General features: G+C 48.4%; 2 protein-coding genes across 4 annotated transcripts in view; one reads left to right on the top strand and one right to left on the bottom strand.

The window, feature by feature from the left end:
* The window catches only part of ptk2bb (protein tyrosine kinase 2 beta, b), a 65,758-nt gene extending 53,073 nt beyond the window's left edge, over nucleotides 1–12,685 (top strand). For both annotated transcript variants that reach the window (XM_071412504.1, XM_071412503.1), the window contains 5 exons: nucleotides 694–729; nucleotides 1,300–1,324; nucleotides 1,460–1,620; nucleotides 10,740–10,820; nucleotides 11,503–12,685. In XM_071412504.1, coding sequence (XP_071268605.1) covers nucleotides 694–729; nucleotides 1,300–1,324; nucleotides 1,460–1,620; nucleotides 10,740–10,820; nucleotides 11,503–11,724 — 525 coding nt within the window. In that variant the 3' untranslated portion in view covers nucleotides 11,725–12,685. The remainder of the gene's footprint in view (nucleotides 1–693; nucleotides 730–1,299; nucleotides 1,325–1,459; nucleotides 1,621–10,739; nucleotides 10,821–11,502) is intronic.
* Nucleotides 12,215–20,009, bottom strand: part of chrna2b (cholinergic receptor, nicotinic, alpha 2b (neuronal)) — a 29,359-nt gene continuing 21,564 nt past the window's right edge. For both annotated transcript variants that reach the window (XM_071412505.1, XM_071412506.1), the window contains exons 5-9: nucleotides 18,807–19,008; nucleotides 17,615–17,837; nucleotides 14,702–15,070; nucleotides 13,996–14,414; nucleotides 12,215–13,814 (exon numbers count right to left, since the gene is read on the bottom strand). In XM_071412505.1, the coding sequence (XP_071268606.1) occupies nucleotides 13,689–13,814; nucleotides 13,996–14,414; nucleotides 14,702–15,070; nucleotides 17,615–17,837; nucleotides 18,807–19,008 (1,339 nt within the window). In that variant the 3' untranslated portion in view covers nucleotides 12,215–13,688. The remainder of the gene's footprint in view (nucleotides 13,815–13,995; nucleotides 14,415–14,701; nucleotides 15,071–17,614; nucleotides 17,838–18,806; nucleotides 19,009–20,009) is intronic.

Here is a 20,009-nt window from a genome sequence, read left to right as displayed (position 1 = left end):
GACTCCTGGTGGGGAATATACCTTCGACCTTTACCCCCTAGACCTAGCAACCCGCCCTAGCAACCACCCTAACAACAAGTGGCTGACCAAGGAGGAAAGACTCCTGGTGGGGAATATACCTTCGACCTTTACCCCCTAGACCTAGCAACCCGCCCTAGCAACCACCCTAACAACAAGTGGCTGACCAAGGAGGAAAGACTCCTGGTGGGGAATATACCTTCGACCTTTACCCCCTAGACCTAGCAACCCGCCCTAGCAACCACCCTAACAACAAGTGGCTGACCAAGGAGGAGAGACTCCTGGTGGGGAATATACCTTTGACCTTTACCCCTCTAGACCTAGCAACCCGCCTTAGCAACACCATAACAACCCCCTAACAGCAAGTTTAACAACAAGTGGCAGACCAAGGAGTAATGATTCCTGGTGGGGAATATACCTTTGACCTTTACCCCCCTAGAACTAGCAACCCGCCCTAACAACTAGCTCTCTGTACGCCCTGTCCGCCATAACTACCTTCGGTCCACCCTGTCAACCAACCCCCTTTCCACCCTAACCACCAGCTCCGTAACTCTCCCACTCAGTGGGTCTGTGTTTGAAATGACTGTCCCTTTGGGGACCATAAGGGCAGTGGCCAGTCGAGGGTCCACGTCCATATAATGTCAAATGAACCTGAACCTACTTGTTCCTTTACAGGATCCCATGAGACAGGAAGACGCCACCAGCCCACTGGTATGTGTTTGTATAAAAGATCATACATGAATATAACACGTTCTAAAGCTTTCTACCTGCAGGCTTTAGGTGCAGTGTTACCATAGCCTATGTTTTTCTGGTCTGTCATTTACTGGTCTGTCTGTTCGTTTACCCTTCTGTATGTCCGTTTACTCGTCTGTCTGTTCGTTTACTCGTCTGTCTGTTCGTTTACCCTTCTGTATGTCCGTTTACTCGTCTGTCTGTTCGTTTACTCGTCTCTGTAATTTACTGGTCTGTCTGTTCGTTTACTCGTCTGTATGTTCGTTTACTCGTCTGTCTTTGTTTACTCGTCTGTCTGTTCGTTTACTCGTCTGTCTGTTAGTTTACTCGTCTGTCTGTTCGTTTACTCGTCTGTCTGTTCGTTTACTCGTCTGTCTGTTCGTTTACTCGTCTGTCTGTTCGTTTACTCGTCTGTCTGTACATGAGATCACAATGAATTGGTAACAAATCCCCAGCTGACTTTCCCGCTGTGCGATCTGGAGTTGTAGTAGGTATGATGATTAGTCTGTCAGGTTTCTATAGTTATTCTGCTTTTCTCTCTGTCTATAGTCACCTGAAGCTGAGACTGAACATGGTGAGTGGTCCTTCACAATATCTAGTCGTATGAAATGGAATTTGACGAAGTGAAACAAAAGTAGCATAAACTATTCTCCAGTCCTTCTCATACACCCCTCTTTTCTCCCCTCTATTCTCCTCTCTGAAACCCCAGCCACGCCAGACAAGCCCCCCCGTCTCACCGCCCCCACAGCCCAGCTGGACCGGTCAGATGACCAGGTGTACCATGCGGTCATGGAGCTGGTCAAGGTGGTGGTGCAGTTCAAGAACGATGTCAACACACTACAGCCTGAACAATACATCAACATAGTGACGGTAAAGACATGGAAGGTGGTGACTCGAGCCGTAGGAAGAAAACCTGAATCAGACACTTCAGCTTGGTGTTCCACTTTTGGGAGAATTAGTCCCATTGTTCCCGGGAAAACACAATCAAGGGCAGCTCAAGTATATGAAAGTATTTGACTGTACCCAGGTCTGCTGTAGAATAGAGGCAATAGACACACGCATTATAACATAGAGTTTCTGTATACCAATTTTCCCAGGATAAAAATACTGATATTTCTGTGCATGTGCAGGATTTATTTTTACATAGCTGAGTATCCAGTCCGTTACCTATGAAGATGCTATGCTGAGTACCCAGTCCGTTACCTATGTAGATGCTGTGCTGAGTACCCAGTCCGTTACCTATGTAGCTGCTGTGCTGAGTATCCAGTCCGTTACCTATGTAGCTGCTGTGCTGAGTACCCAGTCCGTTACCTATGTAGCTGCTGTGCTGAGTACCCAGTCCGTTACCTATGTAGCTGCTGTGCTGAGTACCCAGTCCGTTACCTATGTAGCTGCTGTGCTGAGTACCCAGTCCGTTACCTATGTAGATGCTGTGCTGAGTACCCAGTCCGTTACCTATGTAGCTGCTGTGCTGAGTACCCAGTCCGTTACCTATGTAGCTGCTGTGCTGAGTATCCAGTCCGTTACCTATGTAGATGCTGTGCTGAGTATCCAGTCCGTTACCTATGAAGATGTTGTGCTGAGTACCCAGTCCGTTACCTATGTAGCTGCTGTGCTGAGTACCCAGTCCGTTACCTATGTAGCTGCTGTGCTGAGTACCCAGTCCGTTACCTATGTAGATGCTGGGCTGAGTACCCAGTCCGTTACCTATGTAGCTGCTGTGCTGAGTACCCAGTCCGTTACCTATGTAGCTGCTGTGCTGAGTACCCAGTCCGTTACCTATGTAGATGCTGTGCTGAGTACCCAGTCCGTTACCTATGTAGCTGTTGTGCTGAGTACCCAGTCCGTTACCTATGTAGCTGCTGTGCTGAGTACCCAGTCCGTTACCTATGTAGATGCTGTGCTGAGTACCCAGTCCGTTACCTATGTAGCTGTTGTGCTGAGTACCCAGTCCGTTACCTATGTAGCTGTTGTGCTGAGTACCCAGTCCGTTACCTATGTAGATGTTGTGCTGAGTACCCAGTCTGTTACCTATGTAGATGTTGTGCTGAGTACCCAGTCCGTTACCTATGTAGATGCTGTGCTGAGTACCCAGTCCGTTACCTATGTAGCTGCTGTGCTGAGTACCCAGTCCGTTACCTATGTAGATGTTGTGCTGAGTACCCAGTCCGTTACCTATGTAGATGTTGTGCTGAGTACCCAGTCCGTTACCTATGTAGCTGCTGTGCTGAGTACCCAGTCCGTTACCTATGTAGATGCTGTGCTGGGTACCCAGTCCGTTACCTATGTAGATGCTGTGCTGAGTACCCAGTCCGTTACCTATGTAGATGTTGTGCTGAGTACCCAGTCCGTTACCTATGTAGCTGCTGTGCTGAGTACCCAGTCCGTTACCTATGTAGCTGCTGTGCTGAGTACCCAGTCCGTTACCTATGTAGCTGCTGTGCTGAGTACCCAGTCCGTTACCTATGTAGATGTTGTGCTGAGTACCCAGTCCGTTACCTATGTAGATGCTGTGCTGAGTACCCAGTCCGTTACCTATGTAGATGCTGTGCTGGGTACCCAGTCCGTTACCTATGTAGCTGCTGGGCTGAGTACCCAGTCCGTTACCTATGTAGATGCTGTGCTGAGTACCCAGTCCGTTACCTATGTAGATGCTGTGCTGAGTACCCAGTCCGTTACCTATGTAGCTGCTGTGCTGAGTACCCAGTCCGTTACCTATGTAGATGTTGTGCTGAGTACCCAGTCCGTTACCTATGTAGCTGCTGTGCTGAGTACCCAGTCCGTTACCTATGTAGATGCTGTGCTGGGTACCCAGTCCGTTACCTATGTAGCTGCTGTGCTGAGTACCCAGTCCGTTACCTATGTAGATGCTGTGCTGGGTACCCAGTCCGTTACCTATGTAGCTGCTGTGCTGAGTACCCAGTCCGTTACCTATGTAGATGCTGTGCTGGGTACCCAGTCCGTTACCTATGTAGCTGCTGGGCTGAGTACCCAGTCCGTTACCTATGTAGATGCTGTGCTGAGTACCCAGTCCGTTACCTATGTAGATGCTGTGCTGAGTACCCAGTCCGTTACCTATGTAGATGCTGGGCTGAGTACCCAGTCCGTTACCTATGTAGATGTTGTGCTGAGTACCCAGTCCGTTACCTATGTAGATGCTGTGCTGGGTACCCAGTCCGTTACCTATGTAGCTGCTGTGCTGAGTACCCAGTCCGTTACCTATGTAGATGCTGTGCTGGGTACCCAGTCCGTTACCTATGTAGCTGCTGTGCTGAGTACCCAGTCCGTTACCTATGTAGATGTTGTGCTGAGTACCCAGTCCGTTACCTATGTAGATGTTGTGCTGAGTACCCAGTCCGTTACCTATGTAGATGCTGTGCTGAGTACCCAGTCCGTTACCTATGTAGATGTTGTGCTGAGTACCCAGTCCGTTACCTATGTAGATGTTGTGCTGAGTACCCAGTCCGTTACCTATGTAGCTGCTGTGCTGAGTACCCAGTCCGTTACCTATGTAGATGTTGTGCTGAGTACCCAGTCTGTTACCTATGTAGATGTTGTGCTGAGTATCCAGTCCGTTACCTATGTAGATGCTGTGCTGAGTAACGAGTCTGTTACCTATGTAGATGTTGTGCTGAGTATCCAGTCCGTTACCTATGTAGATGCTGTGCTGGGTACCCAGTCCGTTACCTATGTAGATGTTGTGCTGAGTACCCAGTCCGTTACCTATGTAGATGCTGTGCTGAGTACCCAGTCCGTTACCTATGTAGCTGCTGTGCTGAGTACCCAGTCCGTTACCTATGTAGATGCTGTGCTGAGTACCCAGTCCGTTACCTATGTAGATGCTGTGCTGAGTACCCAGTCCGTTACCTATGTAGCTGCTGTGCTGAGTACCCAGTCCGTTACCTATGTAGATGTTGTGCTGAGTACCCAGTCCGTTACCTATGTAGATGCTGTGCTGAGTACCCAGTCCGTTACCTATGTAGCTGCTGGGCTGAGTAACGAGTCTGTTACCTATGTAGATGTTGTGCTGAGTACCCAGTCCGTTACCTATGTAGATGTTGTGCTGAGTACCCAGTCCGTTACCTATGTAGATGTTGTGCTGAGTACCCAGTCCGTTACCTATGTAGCTGCTGTGCTGAGTACCCAGTCCGTTACCTATGTAGCTGCTGGGCTGAGTAACGAGTCCGTTACCTATGTAGATGTTGTGCTGAGTACCCAGTCCGTTACCTATGTAGCTGCTGGGCTGAGTAACGAGTCCGTTACCTATGTAGATGTTGTGCTGAGTACCCAGTCCGTTACCTATGTAGATGTTGTGCTGAGTACCCAGTCCGTTACCTATGTAGCTGCTGGGCTGAGTAACGAGTCCGTTACCTATGTAGATGTTGTGCTGAGTACCCAGTCCGTTACCTATGTAGATGTTGTGCTGAGTACCCAGTCCGTTACCTATGTAGCTGCTGGGCTGAGTAACGAGTCCGTTACCTATGTAGATGTTGTGCTGAGTACCCAGTCCGTTACCTATGTAGCTGCTGTGCTGAGTACCCAGTCCGTTACCTATGTAGCTGCTGGGCTGAGTAACGAGTCCGTTACCTATGTAGATGTTGTGCTGAGTACCCAGTCCGTTACCTATGTAGCTGCTGTGCTGAGTACCCAGTCCGTTACCTATGTAGCTGCTGTGCTGAGTACCCAGTCCGTTACCTATGTAGCTGCTGTGCTGAGTACCCAGTCCGTTACCTATGTAGCTGCTGTGCTGAGTACCCAGTCCGTTACCTATGTAGCTGCTGGGCTGAGTAACGAGTCCGTTACCTATGTAGATGTTGTGCTGAGTACCCAGTCCGTTACCTATGTAGCTGCTGGGCTGAGTACCCAGTCCGTTACCTATGTAGCTGCTGTGCTGAGTACCCAGTCCGTTACCTATGTAGATGTTGTGCTGAGTACCCAGTCCGTTACCTATGTAGCTGCTGGGCTGAGTACCCAGTCCGTTACCTATGTAGATGTTGTGCTGAGTACCCAGTCCGTTACCTATGTAGATGCTGTGCTGGGTACCCAGTCCGTTACCTATGTAGCTGCTGTGCTGGGTACCCAGTCCGTTACCTATGTAGCTGCTGTGCTGGGTACCCAGTCCGTTACCTATGTAGATGTTGTGCTGAGTACCCAGTCCGTTACCTATGTAGATGTTGTGCTGGGTACCCAGTCCGTTACCTATGTAGATGCTGTGCTGAGTACCCAGTCCGTTACCTATGTAGATGTTGTGCTGAGTACCCAGTCCGTTACCTATGTAGCTGTTGTGCTGAGTACCCAGTCCGTTACCTATGTAGCTGTTGTGCTGAGTACCCAGTCCGTTACCTATGTAGATGTTGTGCTGAGTACCCAGTCTGTTACCTATGTAGCTGTTGTGCTGAGTACCCAGTCCGTTACCTATGTAGATGTTGTGCTGAGTACCCAGTCCGTTACCTATGTAGCTGCTGTGCTGAGTACCCAGTCCGTTACCTATGTAGCTGCTGTGCTGAGTACCCAGTCCGTTACCTATGTAGCTGCTGGGCTGAGTAACGAGTCCGTTACCTATGTAGCTGCTGGGCTGAGTACCCAGTCCGTTACCTATGTAGCTGCTGGGCTGAGTACCCAGTCTGTTACCTATGTAGCTGCTGGGCTGAGTACCCAGTCCGTTACCTATGTAGCTGCTGTGCTGAGTACCCAGTCCGTTACCTATGTAGCTGCTGGGCTGAGTACCCAGTCCGTTACCTATGTAGCTGCTGGGCTGAGTACCCAGTCCGTTACCTATGTAGCTGCTGGGCTGAGTAACGAGTCCGTTACCTATGTAGCTGCTGGACTGAGTACCCAGTCCGTTACCTATGTAGCTGCTGGGCTGAGTAACGAGTCCGTTACCTATGTAGCTGCTGGGCTGAGTAACAAGTCCGTTACCTATGTAGATGTTGTGCTGAGTACCCAGTCCGTTACCTATGTAGCTGCTGGGCTGAGTACCCAGTCCGTTACCTATGTAGCTGCTGTGCTGAGTACCCAGTCCGTTACCTATGTAGCTGCTGGGCTGAGTACCCAGTCTGTTACCTATGTAGCTGCTGGGCTGAGTACCCAGTCCGTTACCTATGTAGCTGCTGTGCTGAGTACCCAGTCCGTTACCTATGTAGCTGCTGGGCTGAGTACCCAGTCCGTTACCTATGTAGCTGCTGGGCTGAGTACCCAGTCCGTTACCTATGTAGCTGCTGGGCTGAGTAACGAGTCCGTTACCTATGTAGCTGCTGGGCTGAGTACCCAGTCCGTTACCTATGTAGCTGCTGGGCTGAGTAACGAGTCCGTTACCTATGTAGCTGCTGGGCTGAGTAACGAGTCCGTTACCTATGTAGCTGCTGTGCTGAGTACCCAGTCCGTTACCTATGTAGATGTTGGGCTGAGTACCCAGTCCGTTACCTATGTAGATGCTGTGCTGAGTACCCAGTCCGTTACCTATGTAGCTGCTGGGCTGAGTACCCAGTCCGTTACCTATGTAGATGCTGTGCTGAGTACCCAGTCCGTTACCTATGTAGCTGCTGGGCTGAGTACCCAGTCCGTTACCTATGTAGATGCTGTGCTGAGTACCCAGTCCGTTACCTATGTAGCTGCTGTGCTGAGTACCCAGTCCGTTACCTATGTAGCTGCTGGGCTGAGTAACGAGTCCGTTACCTATGTAGCTGCTGGGCTGAGTACCCAGTCTGTTACCTATGTAGCTGCTGGGCTGAGTACCCAGTCCGTTACCTATGTAGCTGCTGTGCTGAGTACCCAGTCCGTTACCTATGTAGATGTTGTGCTGAGTACCCAGTCTGTTACCTATGTAGCTGCTGGGCTGAGTACCCAGTCCGTTACCTATATAGATGTTGTGCTGAGTACCCAGTCCGTTACCTATGTAGCTGCTGTGCTGAGTACCCAGTCCGTTACCTATGTAGCTGCTGGGCTGAGTAACCAGTCCGTTACCTATGTAGCTGCTGGGCTGAGTAACGAGTCCGTTACCTATGTAGCTGTTGGGCTGAGTACCCAGTCTGTTACCTATGTAGATGTTGTGCTGAGTACCCAGTCCGTTACCTATGTAGATGCTGTGCTGAGTACCCAGTCCGTTACCTATGTAGATGTTGTGCTGAGTACCCAGTCCGTTACCTATGTAGCTGCTGTGCTGAGTACCCAGTCCGTTACCTATGTAGATGTTGTGCTGAGTACCCAGTCCGTTACCTATGTAGATGCTGTGCTGAGTACCCAGTCCGTTACCTATGTAGATGCTGTGCTGAGTACCCAGTCCGTTACCTATGTAGATGTTGTGCTGAGTACCCAGTCCGTTACCTATGTAGCTGCTGTGCTGAGTACCCAGTCCGTTACCTATGTAGATGCTGTGCTGAGTACCCAGTCCGTTACCTATGTAGATGTTGTGCTGAGTACCCAGTCCGTTACCTATGTAGATGTTGTGCTGAGTACCCAGTCCGTTACCTATGTAGATGTTGTGCTGAGTACCCAGTCCGTTACCTATGTAGCTGCTGTGCTGAGTACCCAGTCCGTTACCTATGTAGCTGTTGTGCTGAGTACCCAGTCCGTTACCTATGTAGATGCTGTGCTGAGTACCCAGTCCGTTACCTATGTAGCTGCTGTGCTGAGTACCCAGTCCGTTACCTATGTAGATGTTGTGCTGAGTACCCAGTCCGTTACCTATGTAGCTGCTGTGCTGAGTACCCAGTCCGTTACCTATGTAGCTGCTGTGCTGAGTACCCAGTCCGTTACCTATGTAGCTGCTGTGCTGAGTACCCAGTCCGTTACCTATGTAGATGTTGTGCTGAGTACCCAGTCCGTTACCTATGTAGCTGCTGTGCTGAGTACCCAGTCCGTTACCTATGTAGCTGCTGGGCTGAGTACCCAGTCCGTTACCTATGTAGCTGCTGGGCTGAGTACCCAGTCTGTTACCTATGTAGCTGCTGGGCTGAGTACCCAGTCCGTTACCTATGTAGCTGCTGTGCTGAGTACCCAGTCCGTTACCTATGTAGATGTTGTGCTGAGTACCCAGTCTGTTACCTATGTAGCTGCTGGGCTGAGTACCCAGTCCGTTACCTATGTAGATGTTGTGCTGAGTACCCAGTCCGTTACCTATGTAGCTGCTGTGCTGAGTACCCAGTCCGTTACCTATGTAGCTGCTGGGCTGAGTACCCAGTCCGTTACCTATGTAGCTGTTGTGCTGAGTACCCAGTCCGTTACCTATGTAGCTGCTGGGCTGAGTACCCAGTCCGTTACCTATGTAGATGTTGTGCTGAGTACCCAGTCCGTTACCTATGTAGCTGCTGGGCTGAGTACCCAGTCCGTTACCTATGTAGATGCTGGGCTGAGTACCCAGTCCGTTACCTATGTAGATGTTGTGCTGAGTACCCAGTCCGTTACCTATGTAGCTGCTGGGCTGAGTACCCAGTCCGTTACCTATGTAGATGTTGTGCTGAGTACCCAGTCCGTTACCTATTTAGATGTTGTGCTGAGTACCCAGTCCGTTACCTATGTAGATGTTGTGCTGAGTACCCAGTCCGTTACCTATGTAGCTGCTGGGCTGAGTACCCAGTCCGTTACCTATGTAGATGTTGTGCTGAGTACCCAGTCCGTTACCTATGTAGATGTTGTGCTGAGTACCCAGTCCGTTACCTATGTAGCTGCTGTGCTGAGTACCCAGTCCGTTACCTATGTAGCTGTTGTGCTGAGTACCCAGTCCGTTACCTATGTAGCTGTTGTGCTGAGTACCCAGTCCGTTACCTATGTAGCTGTTGTGCTGAGTACCCAGTCCGTTACCTATGTAGCTGCTGTGCTGAGTACCCAGTCCGTTACCTATGTAGATGCTGTGCTGAGTACCCAGTCCGTTACCTATGTAGATGTTGTGCTGAGTACCCAGTCCGTTACCTATGTAGATGTTGTGCTGAGTACCCAGTCCGTTACCTATGTAGCTGCTGGGCTGAGTACCCAGTCCGTTACCTATGTAGATGTTGTGCTGAGTACCCAGTCCGTTACCTATGTAGATGTTGTGCTGAGTACCCAGTCCGTTACCTATGTAGCTGTTGTGCTGAGTACCCAGTCCGTTACCTATGTAGCTGTTGTGCTGAGTACCCAGTCCGTTACCTATGTAGCTGTTGTGCTGAGTACCCAGTCCGTTACCTATGTAGCTGCTGTGCTGAGTACCCAGTCCGTTACCTATGTAGATGCTGTGCTGAGTACCCAGTCCGTTACCTATGTAGATGTTGTGCTGAGTACCAAGTCCGTTACCTATGTAGATGTTGTGCTGAGTACCCAGTCTGTTACCTATGTAGCTGCTGTGCTGAGGACTCCGCTACCGTTCCCCCCCTCCTTTGTCTGGTCACATGTGTAGCCTTCAATGTTGTACACAGAACTGTTTAAACTATTGCATTCCACGTATCCGTGGAAGCATTTCATGTTCTTTTTATTTTCAGTAGGAGAGTTGGCGGATTTTTACACAAAATCATAAACCGACATGTTCGTACCTGCTATTGTTGTCAGTATTGCAAACATAAAACACGACACAAACAGGCATCCTGCTTGTGAAACTGCACTATATCTGTTACAACAGAGAGACAGACAGAAAGGCAGACAGACAGAAAGACAGACAGACAGACAGACAGACAGACAGACAGAGAGTTAAAAGTCGTAGCTGTTTTTTGGAACGTCGGTTCAAATCCCTGCAGGGTTTTTATTTTCATCTGTTCAGAAGCATGAGGCAGAGACACAGGTTACATCACCATGGATCAGAAGAGGGTAATGAGAGGAACATGAAGAGGGGGGGGGGGGGGGTAGCTACGTTAGAATAATGAATGTGTGTAAAATAACACATGGGCAGAACGTGACCCGGATCCTTAGCTTTAAGAAAGAGGTTTCCGGGAGGGGCGGGGCTTGTATCCGTAGCCGCGGTAACAGCTCGACTTGCCGGGAATAATTTGATTTGATATAATGACTCTGCTCTCTCTCTCCAGTCTGTAGGGCTGACCTTGCGGAGTCTGATCCACAGTGTGGATGATATTCTACCTACCCTGCATGAATCCATCAGGACCGAGGTACAGTAATAATCATCTCTCACACCTTCTCTCCAATATTTTATTTTTTAGATTTTACCTTTTTGTTTAACTAGGAAAGTCAGTTAAGAACAAATTCTTATTTTCAATGACGGCCTACCGGGGAACAGTGGGTTAAACTGCCTTGTTCAGGGGCAGAACGACAGATTTTTTTTACCTTGTCAGCTCGGGGATTTGATTTTGCAACCTTTCGGTTACTAGCCCAACGCTCTAACCACTAGGCTACCTGCCTCTAACCACTAGGCTACCTGTCTCTAACCACTAGGCTACCTGCCTCTAACCACTACGCTACCTGCCTCTAACCACTAGGCTACCTGCCTCTAACCACTAGGCTACCTGCCGATATCCCCTGCCCTCAAAGGCACATCTTCAGTCTCTCAATCCCTCTATTCTGTTGTTCTACTGAGATGTTCACTTTAGGAACCATGACAAAGGAGTTGGCTAAAAGAGAAAACAGACTAGCACGCAGACTACCATTACCTAAACACTCTCTCCTCCCCCTGGTCAGATCGAGGGCACCCAGAAGCTGTTGAACAACGACATGTCAGAGTTGACTAACTATTCCCTGTCTCCTCTTCCCCACTCCCTCTCCTCCCTCCTCCCTCCTCCCTCCTCTCCTCCCTCTCTCCCTCCTCTCCTCCCTCCTCTCCTCTCCCCTGGTCAGATCGAGGGCACCCAGAAGCTGTTGAACAACGACATGTCAGAGTTGATCAGTAAGATGCGCCTGGCCCAGCAGAACGCCGTCACCTCTCTGAAGGAAGAGTGTAAGAAACAGATGCTGACTGCAGCACACAACCTGGCCATGGATGGGAAGAACCTTCTGGATGCTGTGGACCAGGCCAGGGTCAGGGCCAACCTGGCCAAGCCCAAACCGGAGACCCCATAGTGGGGTAAATACCCACAGGACACCCCCTCTGGATGGATGGATGATTTCCAAGTGTGTTGTTTGTTTTTTTCTTCATTGGAGGACAGGTCGGAACCAAACATGTTGCGACTGATTGGATGGACATCAGTGACTTGCAGGTACAATAGTCGGGATAAGTGGCATCAGTATGACTGGCATCAATATGACTGGCATCAGTATGACTGGCATCAATATGACTGGCATCAGTGTGACTAAAAATGTAATGTCAGGATTCAAATGGACAGAAAAGAGGACTTCCTCGTGTGATATCTGTTTATCATCTCAGTGCTTTAAATTAAAGACGTGCTCTGGAACTTTGGCGACTACTAAGTATTTTTTAACTCTCCCTCTTTGGGCTGGATGTGTCCAATGTGTAGTTCATACATAATCTATGAATTACTGTTTTACGTCAATTTCGCCACGAAATCCCTAAAGCGCTACTTCAGAACTACTGGGTAAAACGTATAGGAACGTATCGGTGAATCTCTTTAAGAAAATCATTTTTTAAATAGTCACATTCTCTCTGTCTGCTTAGGGATAACGGTGAATTTACTTCCCAGGTTATCCTTCCTGTGGTTCTTCCTAGTAATGCTGGCCAGATCAATTGTATTGTTTTAGTGTGACATTTATTTTTTTTTTTTTTACATATTTGTTATTTTATGGAATGTGTGAAGCTGTTTCTAGACGTTTAACTTGATAGATATACTACTACTACTTCTCATTACCTTTCTTTTAAATCACAATTTTTAGAACCGGTTTTATTGTAGATTAATTTCAACTGTGATAGTGTTGTACTTTGGAAAGGAAGGTATATGCTTTCTGTGCAATTATACAGGAAGTTATGAAAGTTCTGATTATTCCTATTCATTCCCAAAACAGCCGTTTCTATTTATACTTTACTACACAGCAACACACTGTTAATAAAATATGCTTTATAATGTTATGGCAGCAGCAGAGTGAGTGAGTGAGTGAGTGAGTGAGATAAGTAGTACAAACTGATTCAGAGTTCATACTAAGAAGTTAGTCTTCTTTCTGCCCCTTACTTAATTGAAAACAGCCAAGTAATCTTATTGGATAGAATTTACCCACAAGTCATTGCTTCTCCAATATGAAGCAGTACATTTAGGTGATTCTACTAATGCCCCGGGCCTGCCCGGGTTAGCGTTGATGGAGACATTTGGAACCGGGCTCAAAACAAAAGTGCCGTGGGTTAACCACGTGTTGTAGGATTCTGTGTTTTCACATGCATTAAAGGGATTTATTTTAATAAACAAAGGCTTTATATCAGCCTTCCCAATGAAAACTAGTTTGAAAATTCAAAACATATATTTTATGGAAAAGATAGGTTTCCTGGACGATGCACCATGTTGCCTTGTTGACAACATGACCGAGCGGCGCAGATTACTGTAGGAGGGCGCTCCTCTCTCACCACTTTTGCCCGTTCACGTCACGTCACGTCATAGTCCGGTGGACTTAATGCCCGCTCCGAGGCGGGTATCACAGACACCCCAGTCCCATGGTGCCCGCTCCGGGGCGGGTATCACAGACACCCCAGTCCCATGGTGCCCGCTCCGGGGCGGGTATCACAGACACCCCAGTCCCATGGTGCCCGCTCCGGGGCGGGTATCACAGACACCCCAGTCCCATGGTGCCCGCTCCGGGGCGGGTATCACAGACACCCCAGTCCCATGGTGCCCGCTCCTGGGCGGGTATCACAGACACCCCAAGGTCATGGTGCCCGCTCCGGGGCGGGTATCACAGACACCCCAGTCCCATGGTGCCCGCTCCTGGGCGGGTATCACAGACACCCCAAGGTCATGGTGCCCGCTCCGGGGCGGGTATCACAGACACCCCAGTCCCATGGTGCCCGCTCCTGGGCGGGTATCACAGACACCCCAAGGTCATGGTGCCCGCTCCGGGGCGGGTATCACAGACACCCCAAGGTCCTAGATCATGCCGGCCAACCAGGGAGGAAGGAAGAGACCGATGGTACCCAGGAGACACACGATGATAAACATCCACAGGAAGATACGGTCGATCACCATGGCAACGTACTTCCAGTCTTCCTTCACCTGGATGGAGAGACATGAATGAATGGTAACCACTTTTCTTTTCTTAAAAAAAATACAACTTTTTGGGGACTTTTTAGTCAACTAAAGAAGGTGAAACAACCTGACCTAACATACGTAAATAGCAGCAATCTGCAATATGATTGTTACTCGTGCTGATAGTTTAGTTGTCATAATCACTCACACTAAAGTCAGCGTCCTCTGCCCTCAGGTGGTCTGCGATGTAGTGCAGCCCCTCCAGAGCCCGTATAACGCTGGGAGACAGAGGGAAGTCTATCCCTCTAGACTCTGACACCAAGTTATCTATCTTATCCGGTCGCTGGGTGGGGTTAACCCTTCTATTCACCCCTCTTCCTCCTCCTCCTCCCCTGTCCAGGCGGTTCTGGGGCTGTCCTGCCCCTGGGGGTGGGTGGTTCTGCTGGGGTGGAGGAGTGGAGCCCGGGGGTCTGGGTGACGGAGGGCGGAAGGAGAAGTACGAGGTCAAAGTCCCCAGCTCCAGGTCCTCATAACAGGGCGTCCGTCTCTGGAGATCCTCCGTGGTCCCACCTCCTCCGTCCCGAAGCCAGCTGGCTGAGGTGCTGAGGCAGGGAGGACGGACTAGGCCTGAATGAAGGAAGGAAGGAATTAATTAATTAATGATTTGATTTGATACATTTAAACTACACATAAAGTTGCCTCAGTCATGGGAGTACAACAAACATATTGAGGGCCAGTTTCCCGGACACATGTTTATCAATGTGTGCCTAGTTTAGGACTAAGAAGCACTTTCAGTAGAAAATCACCATTAAGAATGGTTAATAGTTCTGGAACCAGGCTTTACCTGTGTCTGGGAAACCGGCCCTAAAAATCACAGTCTACTAACGTATTGTTCATGGTCCTGTTATTACCACCTGGTAGTCTAGTGGTGGTGGTCCGTCCCTGGTGCCGTGCCACCGCTGCCCCCTGTTGGAGCAACAACAACCTGCGTCTCCTTCCATCCGGCGCAGGCCGCCTCATGAACAGCCACCTGGGGATCAGGTCCAGGAAGACAGAGTGGACCCAGCGAGGCATCTTATGGGTCCCCGGAGAGCGGTGGTGGACGTTGAGGACAAACACGGTGATGACGATGGAGAGAGTGACGAAGATCATGGTGAAGAGGAGGTACTCTCCAATCAGAGGGATGACCAGGGAGGTGGAAGGGATGATCTCTGTGATGAGGAGCAGGAAGACGGTGAGGGAGAGGAGGACGGAGATACACAGAGTGATCTTCTCCCCACAGTCTGGAACAAGAAGGAGGAAGAGGGGGAGGAGGAGGATAAGGAAGGAGAGGAGAAGAATGAGGAGGAAGAGGGCGAGGGGGAAGAGGAGGAGGAGGTTGAATAGGAGGGGGGGAGGAGGAGGATGAGGAAGGAGAGGAGGGGGAAGATGGGGAGGAGGAACAGGAGGGAGAGGAAGGAAGAGGAAGAAGAGGAGAAGAAAGAAGAGGGGGAGGAGGAACAGGAGGGAGAGGTGGAAGAGGGGGGACGGAAAAAAATACTTTTTGGTCCATCTTGCAGAGAACGGAAATGTATTTTTACACACAACCCAACCCCCCAAAACACACACACACACACACGCACACGCACACACACACACACACACACACACACACACACACACACACACACACACACACACACACACACACACACACACACACACACACACACACACACACACACACACGCACACCCCAAGAGGTTGGAAGCAATGAGTCAATGCAGCAGCCCTGGAACAGTAGGTAGGTGCCCTACTCAAGGGCACAATAGCAGGAGAGGGTATTTAGGATGACACCTCGCTCTACACCAGATTTTCCCATCGGAGCTGGGGATGTTAGCTGGTAAGCCATGGGGATATTAGCTAAAATGTCCGAAATTCTATTTACACACCAGTGTTCTACCAAAACTAAACTGTTTCCAGAACCTAATTGAGTAGCTGGTCAGTTGCTGGTTCTGGGTATTGAGGAATAGGTCACCATGGGCCCACAGAAACAACACATACAAACGCACAAACACACATTCACACACATATGTCAGCAACACTGGTCCCTCAGCTCAGACCACTTCTGTTTTTCTGGGGCTGATGGTAAGTTGTCTTTCAGTTTCACCACAGAATCTCAATAAAAGGAACAGAGTAATTTCCCACGTATTTGTTTTTTGTATTTGCAACTAAACAACATACAGTTTTGTTACCATGGCAAACATAGTCTACACTAGGGCTGTTGTGGTAACCGTATTACCGCCACACCGACAGGCACGAGTCATGAAGGCAGTCAAATTCCACGTGACCGTTTAGTCACGGTAATTAGGCTTCTCCTGATAGCCTACAAAACTTGCTAACTGCCTGGTACTCACACTCTATTGTCCCTCTAATCACTCTGACATCAATACAAATGTAATTGAAAATCTAATCAAACATTTCATGAGAGCCCATGAGCTCATGTTGCGCAACATTTCTATAGGCTATGCAATTGCGAGAGTGATGGCCTCTTAAAAAGAGGAGGCTCCCATCAGCTTTCTTTTTAACCCCCTTTTTCTCATTTTATATTTTTTAACGTATGCCCATTTTCTTTTTGCATGCATTATAGATAAAGGCATTTATTAAGCCATATTTGGTTGATGAAAGACACGTTTGGCTTTTAATTTGTGAATGAAGTCAGCATAGAGAAATTCCTTTGTTTTAGTTTTTTGTATATATTTTTACTTAAGCAGATTTAAAATAAGCTTAATGCTCTTTCCATATTTGTTTCTGAATTACTGTAACTGTTACTAACATAAACTAATACATGGGCAATATGTATGTCAAGAATCTTAGTTGTAACAACCTGTAATGTTCTAAAACCTCCACTAGAACCTACCTGAGGGGAGATAGAAGGCTAGGAATCTACCTGAGGGGAGATAGAAGGCTAGGAATCTACCTGAGGGGAGATAGAAGGCTAGGAATCTACCTGAGGGGAGATAGAAGGCTAGGAATCTACCTGAGGGGAGATAGAAGGCTAGGAATCTACCTGAGGGGAGATAGAAGGCTAGGAATCTACCTGAGGGGAGATAGAAGGCTAGGAATCTACCTGAGGGGAGATAGAAGACTAGGAATCTACCTGAGGGGAGATAGAAGACTAGGACCTACCTGAGGGGAGATGGGGGAGATAGAAGACTAGGAATCTACCTCAGGTAGTCCTAGTTGTCTGAGGGGAGATAGAAGACTAGGACCTACCTGTGGGGAGATAGAAGACTAGGAATCTACCTGAGGGGAGATAGAAGACTAGGAATCTACCTGAGGGGAGATAGAAGACTAGGAATCTACCTCAGGTAGTCCTAGTTGTCTGAGGGGAGATAAAAGACTATGAATCTACCTGAGGGGAGATAGAAGACTAGGACCTACCTGTAGGGAGATAGAAGACTAGGACCTACCTGAGGGGAGATAGAAGACTAGGACCTACCTGAGGGGAGATGGGGGAGATGGAAGACTAGGAATCTACCTGAGGGGCGATAAAAGACCAGGACGGTGAGACAGGAGGGGAGATAGAAGACTAGGAATCTACCTGAGGGGAGATAGAAGACTAGGACCTACCTGAGGGGAGATAGAAGGGTAGGAATCTACCTGAGGGGAGATAAAAGACCAGGACGGTGAGACAGGAGGGGAGATAGAAGACTAGGAATCTACCTGAGGGGAGATAGAAGACTAGGACCTACCTGAGGGGAGATAGAAGGGTAGGAATCTACCTGAGGGGAGATAAAAGACCAGGACGGTGAGACAGGAGGGGAGATAGAAGACTAGGAATCTACCTGAGGGGAGATAGAAGACCAGGACTGTCAGACAGGAGATGAGCAGACAGGGGATGATCAGGTTGATGGTGTAGAAGAGAGGCAGCCGTCTGATGATGAAGAAGTAGGTGATATCAGGGTAGATCTCATGACAGCAGTCGTACTTCTTGGTGTTGTATGTTCCCACTGCGTCGATGATGGCCCACTCTCCACTCTCCCAGTAGTTGTTCAGGTCCACAGTGTTCTAGGGGATAGAGATCAACCGTCCCACTCTATAAAGGCTTCATATGGCATACATAAACGCTTCATAAGCACTGTGTAGATATAGTTGTTCAGGTCTACTGTAGTCTAGGTGACAGAGATACACTTTATAGTCTCCCTTTAGAGGAAAATTGTCACACACTGCTGGCTCTGATTGGCTCTCAGTGTGGCTTGACATTGACAGCAATAGAGTTAGCAAGAACACAAACAGATCTGGGACCAGGGTTAGTGGGCTTAACATTGACAACAATGGAGTTAGCAAGAACACAAACAGATCTGGGACCAGGCTTAGTGGTAATGTATAAAACATAAACACATAGATCAATTGACACCCTTTAACATGGAGCACTGAGATTTATTTTACACTGAAAAACCCTTACGCGCCACTGCACGTTGTATACCAGGGTTGGCTGGCCTCTAGTCACTCGTAGGCTCAGTCACTGGTATACTTTTATTTATAAAGCCATTTTGGGTTTACTACCATTTTATTTGGGCATATGTATTGTTCAGAAATGTGGCGGGTACTCTCTTCGTTCGCTGGACTTTATCCTGCTAACTGTTCCAAATGTCCGAACTGAATTTGGTAAAAAGGGATTTTATGTACTCTGCGCCATCGTCTTGGAACGCCTTACAAAATACTTTTAAACTGGAAGAACTTGTCCCGATTGGTGTTTTTAAATCACTGATGAAGGATTTTGAGGCTGATTCCCTGACCTGTCAATGTTTTTTAATTTGCTGTTTTATGACTTCGTTATACTCTTGTGAATTCTATGGTTTTTACTAGAGTACTTGCAGTTTTTCATGTTGACTGTCTGGTATTTTTGTAATGACTTGGTTCCATTATATCTTGGCCAGGGCACTCTTGAAATAAGAGATTTCAAATCTCAATTAGCGCTTCCTGGTTAAATAAAAGGTAAATGATATATAATAATAACAACATAAAAGTCCATACCTCGATGCGTTCCAGGTCAATCTTAGCCTTGTCGTAAGTCCAAGAACCGAACTTCATCTTACAGTTCTGCTGGTCGAAGGGGAAGAAAGTGACGTCTATAGAACAGGAGGACTTATAGATGGCCGGGGGAACCCAGCGCACCTTCCCATTGTAGAACAGGTGGGCCTTGGTCATGTGGGTTACGGCGAACTCACCGTCCGCACTGGAGGGAGGAGAGGAGAGCACAGCAGAACAGAAAATAGGTTACTGAAGTAATTGTATACGTGAGGGTGCGTCGTACAGCATGGCTGTGCTGCGGTCGTAGGTACGAGTAGACAGACGAAATACCTGTATATCATTGGCATCGTTGCCAGGCAAACCCTCTGGTTGTTAGCTCGATTGGCATTTGTCAGTTCGTGCAGGTTGCTATGGGAATGCACAGCCATAGCCACGGGAAGTAGTGGTGCTGCAGCACCACCTGGTGGTGAGATGGTGAAACTGAACGTTTTTATTGATATAAAATGATCATGGTATTGGGGTAAGGGAGAGAAAAAAAACACATCTGTTTTGCAAGCGGTACGTTCACGATAGGCTCTTGTCTATTCAGATGTGACCGTTTGGCATTGGACACGCTCTACTGTACGATAGACAGTTTCGTTTTGAGTTGAGTCGGGTCGGGTCTCGCCCTCTCTGTCCCTCTCCCATTGGCGACATGTGAGTTTCCAGTTTTGGTGAAGCTAATTTTCACTATTAAAAAAATACACCTTTATAATAAAGTATACCATGCATCTGTCGTTGCATTTACAGACTCATGTAAGATATCTACTATTCCTAATGGATAGTCATAATGTAGGTTCATTATATACAACTCAATCACTGTTGGCAACAAAAAAAGACAGCAGTGTTCAATACATGGTTGAGCGCCTGGTGGTGTAGAGTAGGCCTTATGACATGGCTGAGCGCCTTGTGGTGTAGAGTATGCCTTATGACATGGTTGAGCGCCTGGTGGTGTAGAGTAGGCCTTATGACATGGCTGAGCGCCTGGTGGTGTAGAGTAGGCCTTATGACATGGCTGAGCGCCTGGTGGTGTAGAGTAGGCCGTATGACATGGCTGAGCGCCTGGTGGTGTAGAGTAGACCTTATGACATGGCTGAGCGCCTTGTGGTGTAGAGTAGGCCTTATGACATGGCTGAGCGCCTGGTGGTGTAGAGTAGGCCTTATGAC

This window comes from Salvelinus alpinus, chromosome 8, assembly GCF_045679555.1.
Source record: "Salvelinus alpinus chromosome 8, SLU_Salpinus.1, whole genome shotgun sequence".
Lineage (NCBI taxonomy): Eukaryota > Metazoa > Chordata > Actinopteri > Salmoniformes > Salmonidae > Salvelinus > Salvelinus alpinus.
Note: the sequence above shows the minus strand (reverse complement) of the source record. Positions and strands in the feature narration are given on the sequence as shown.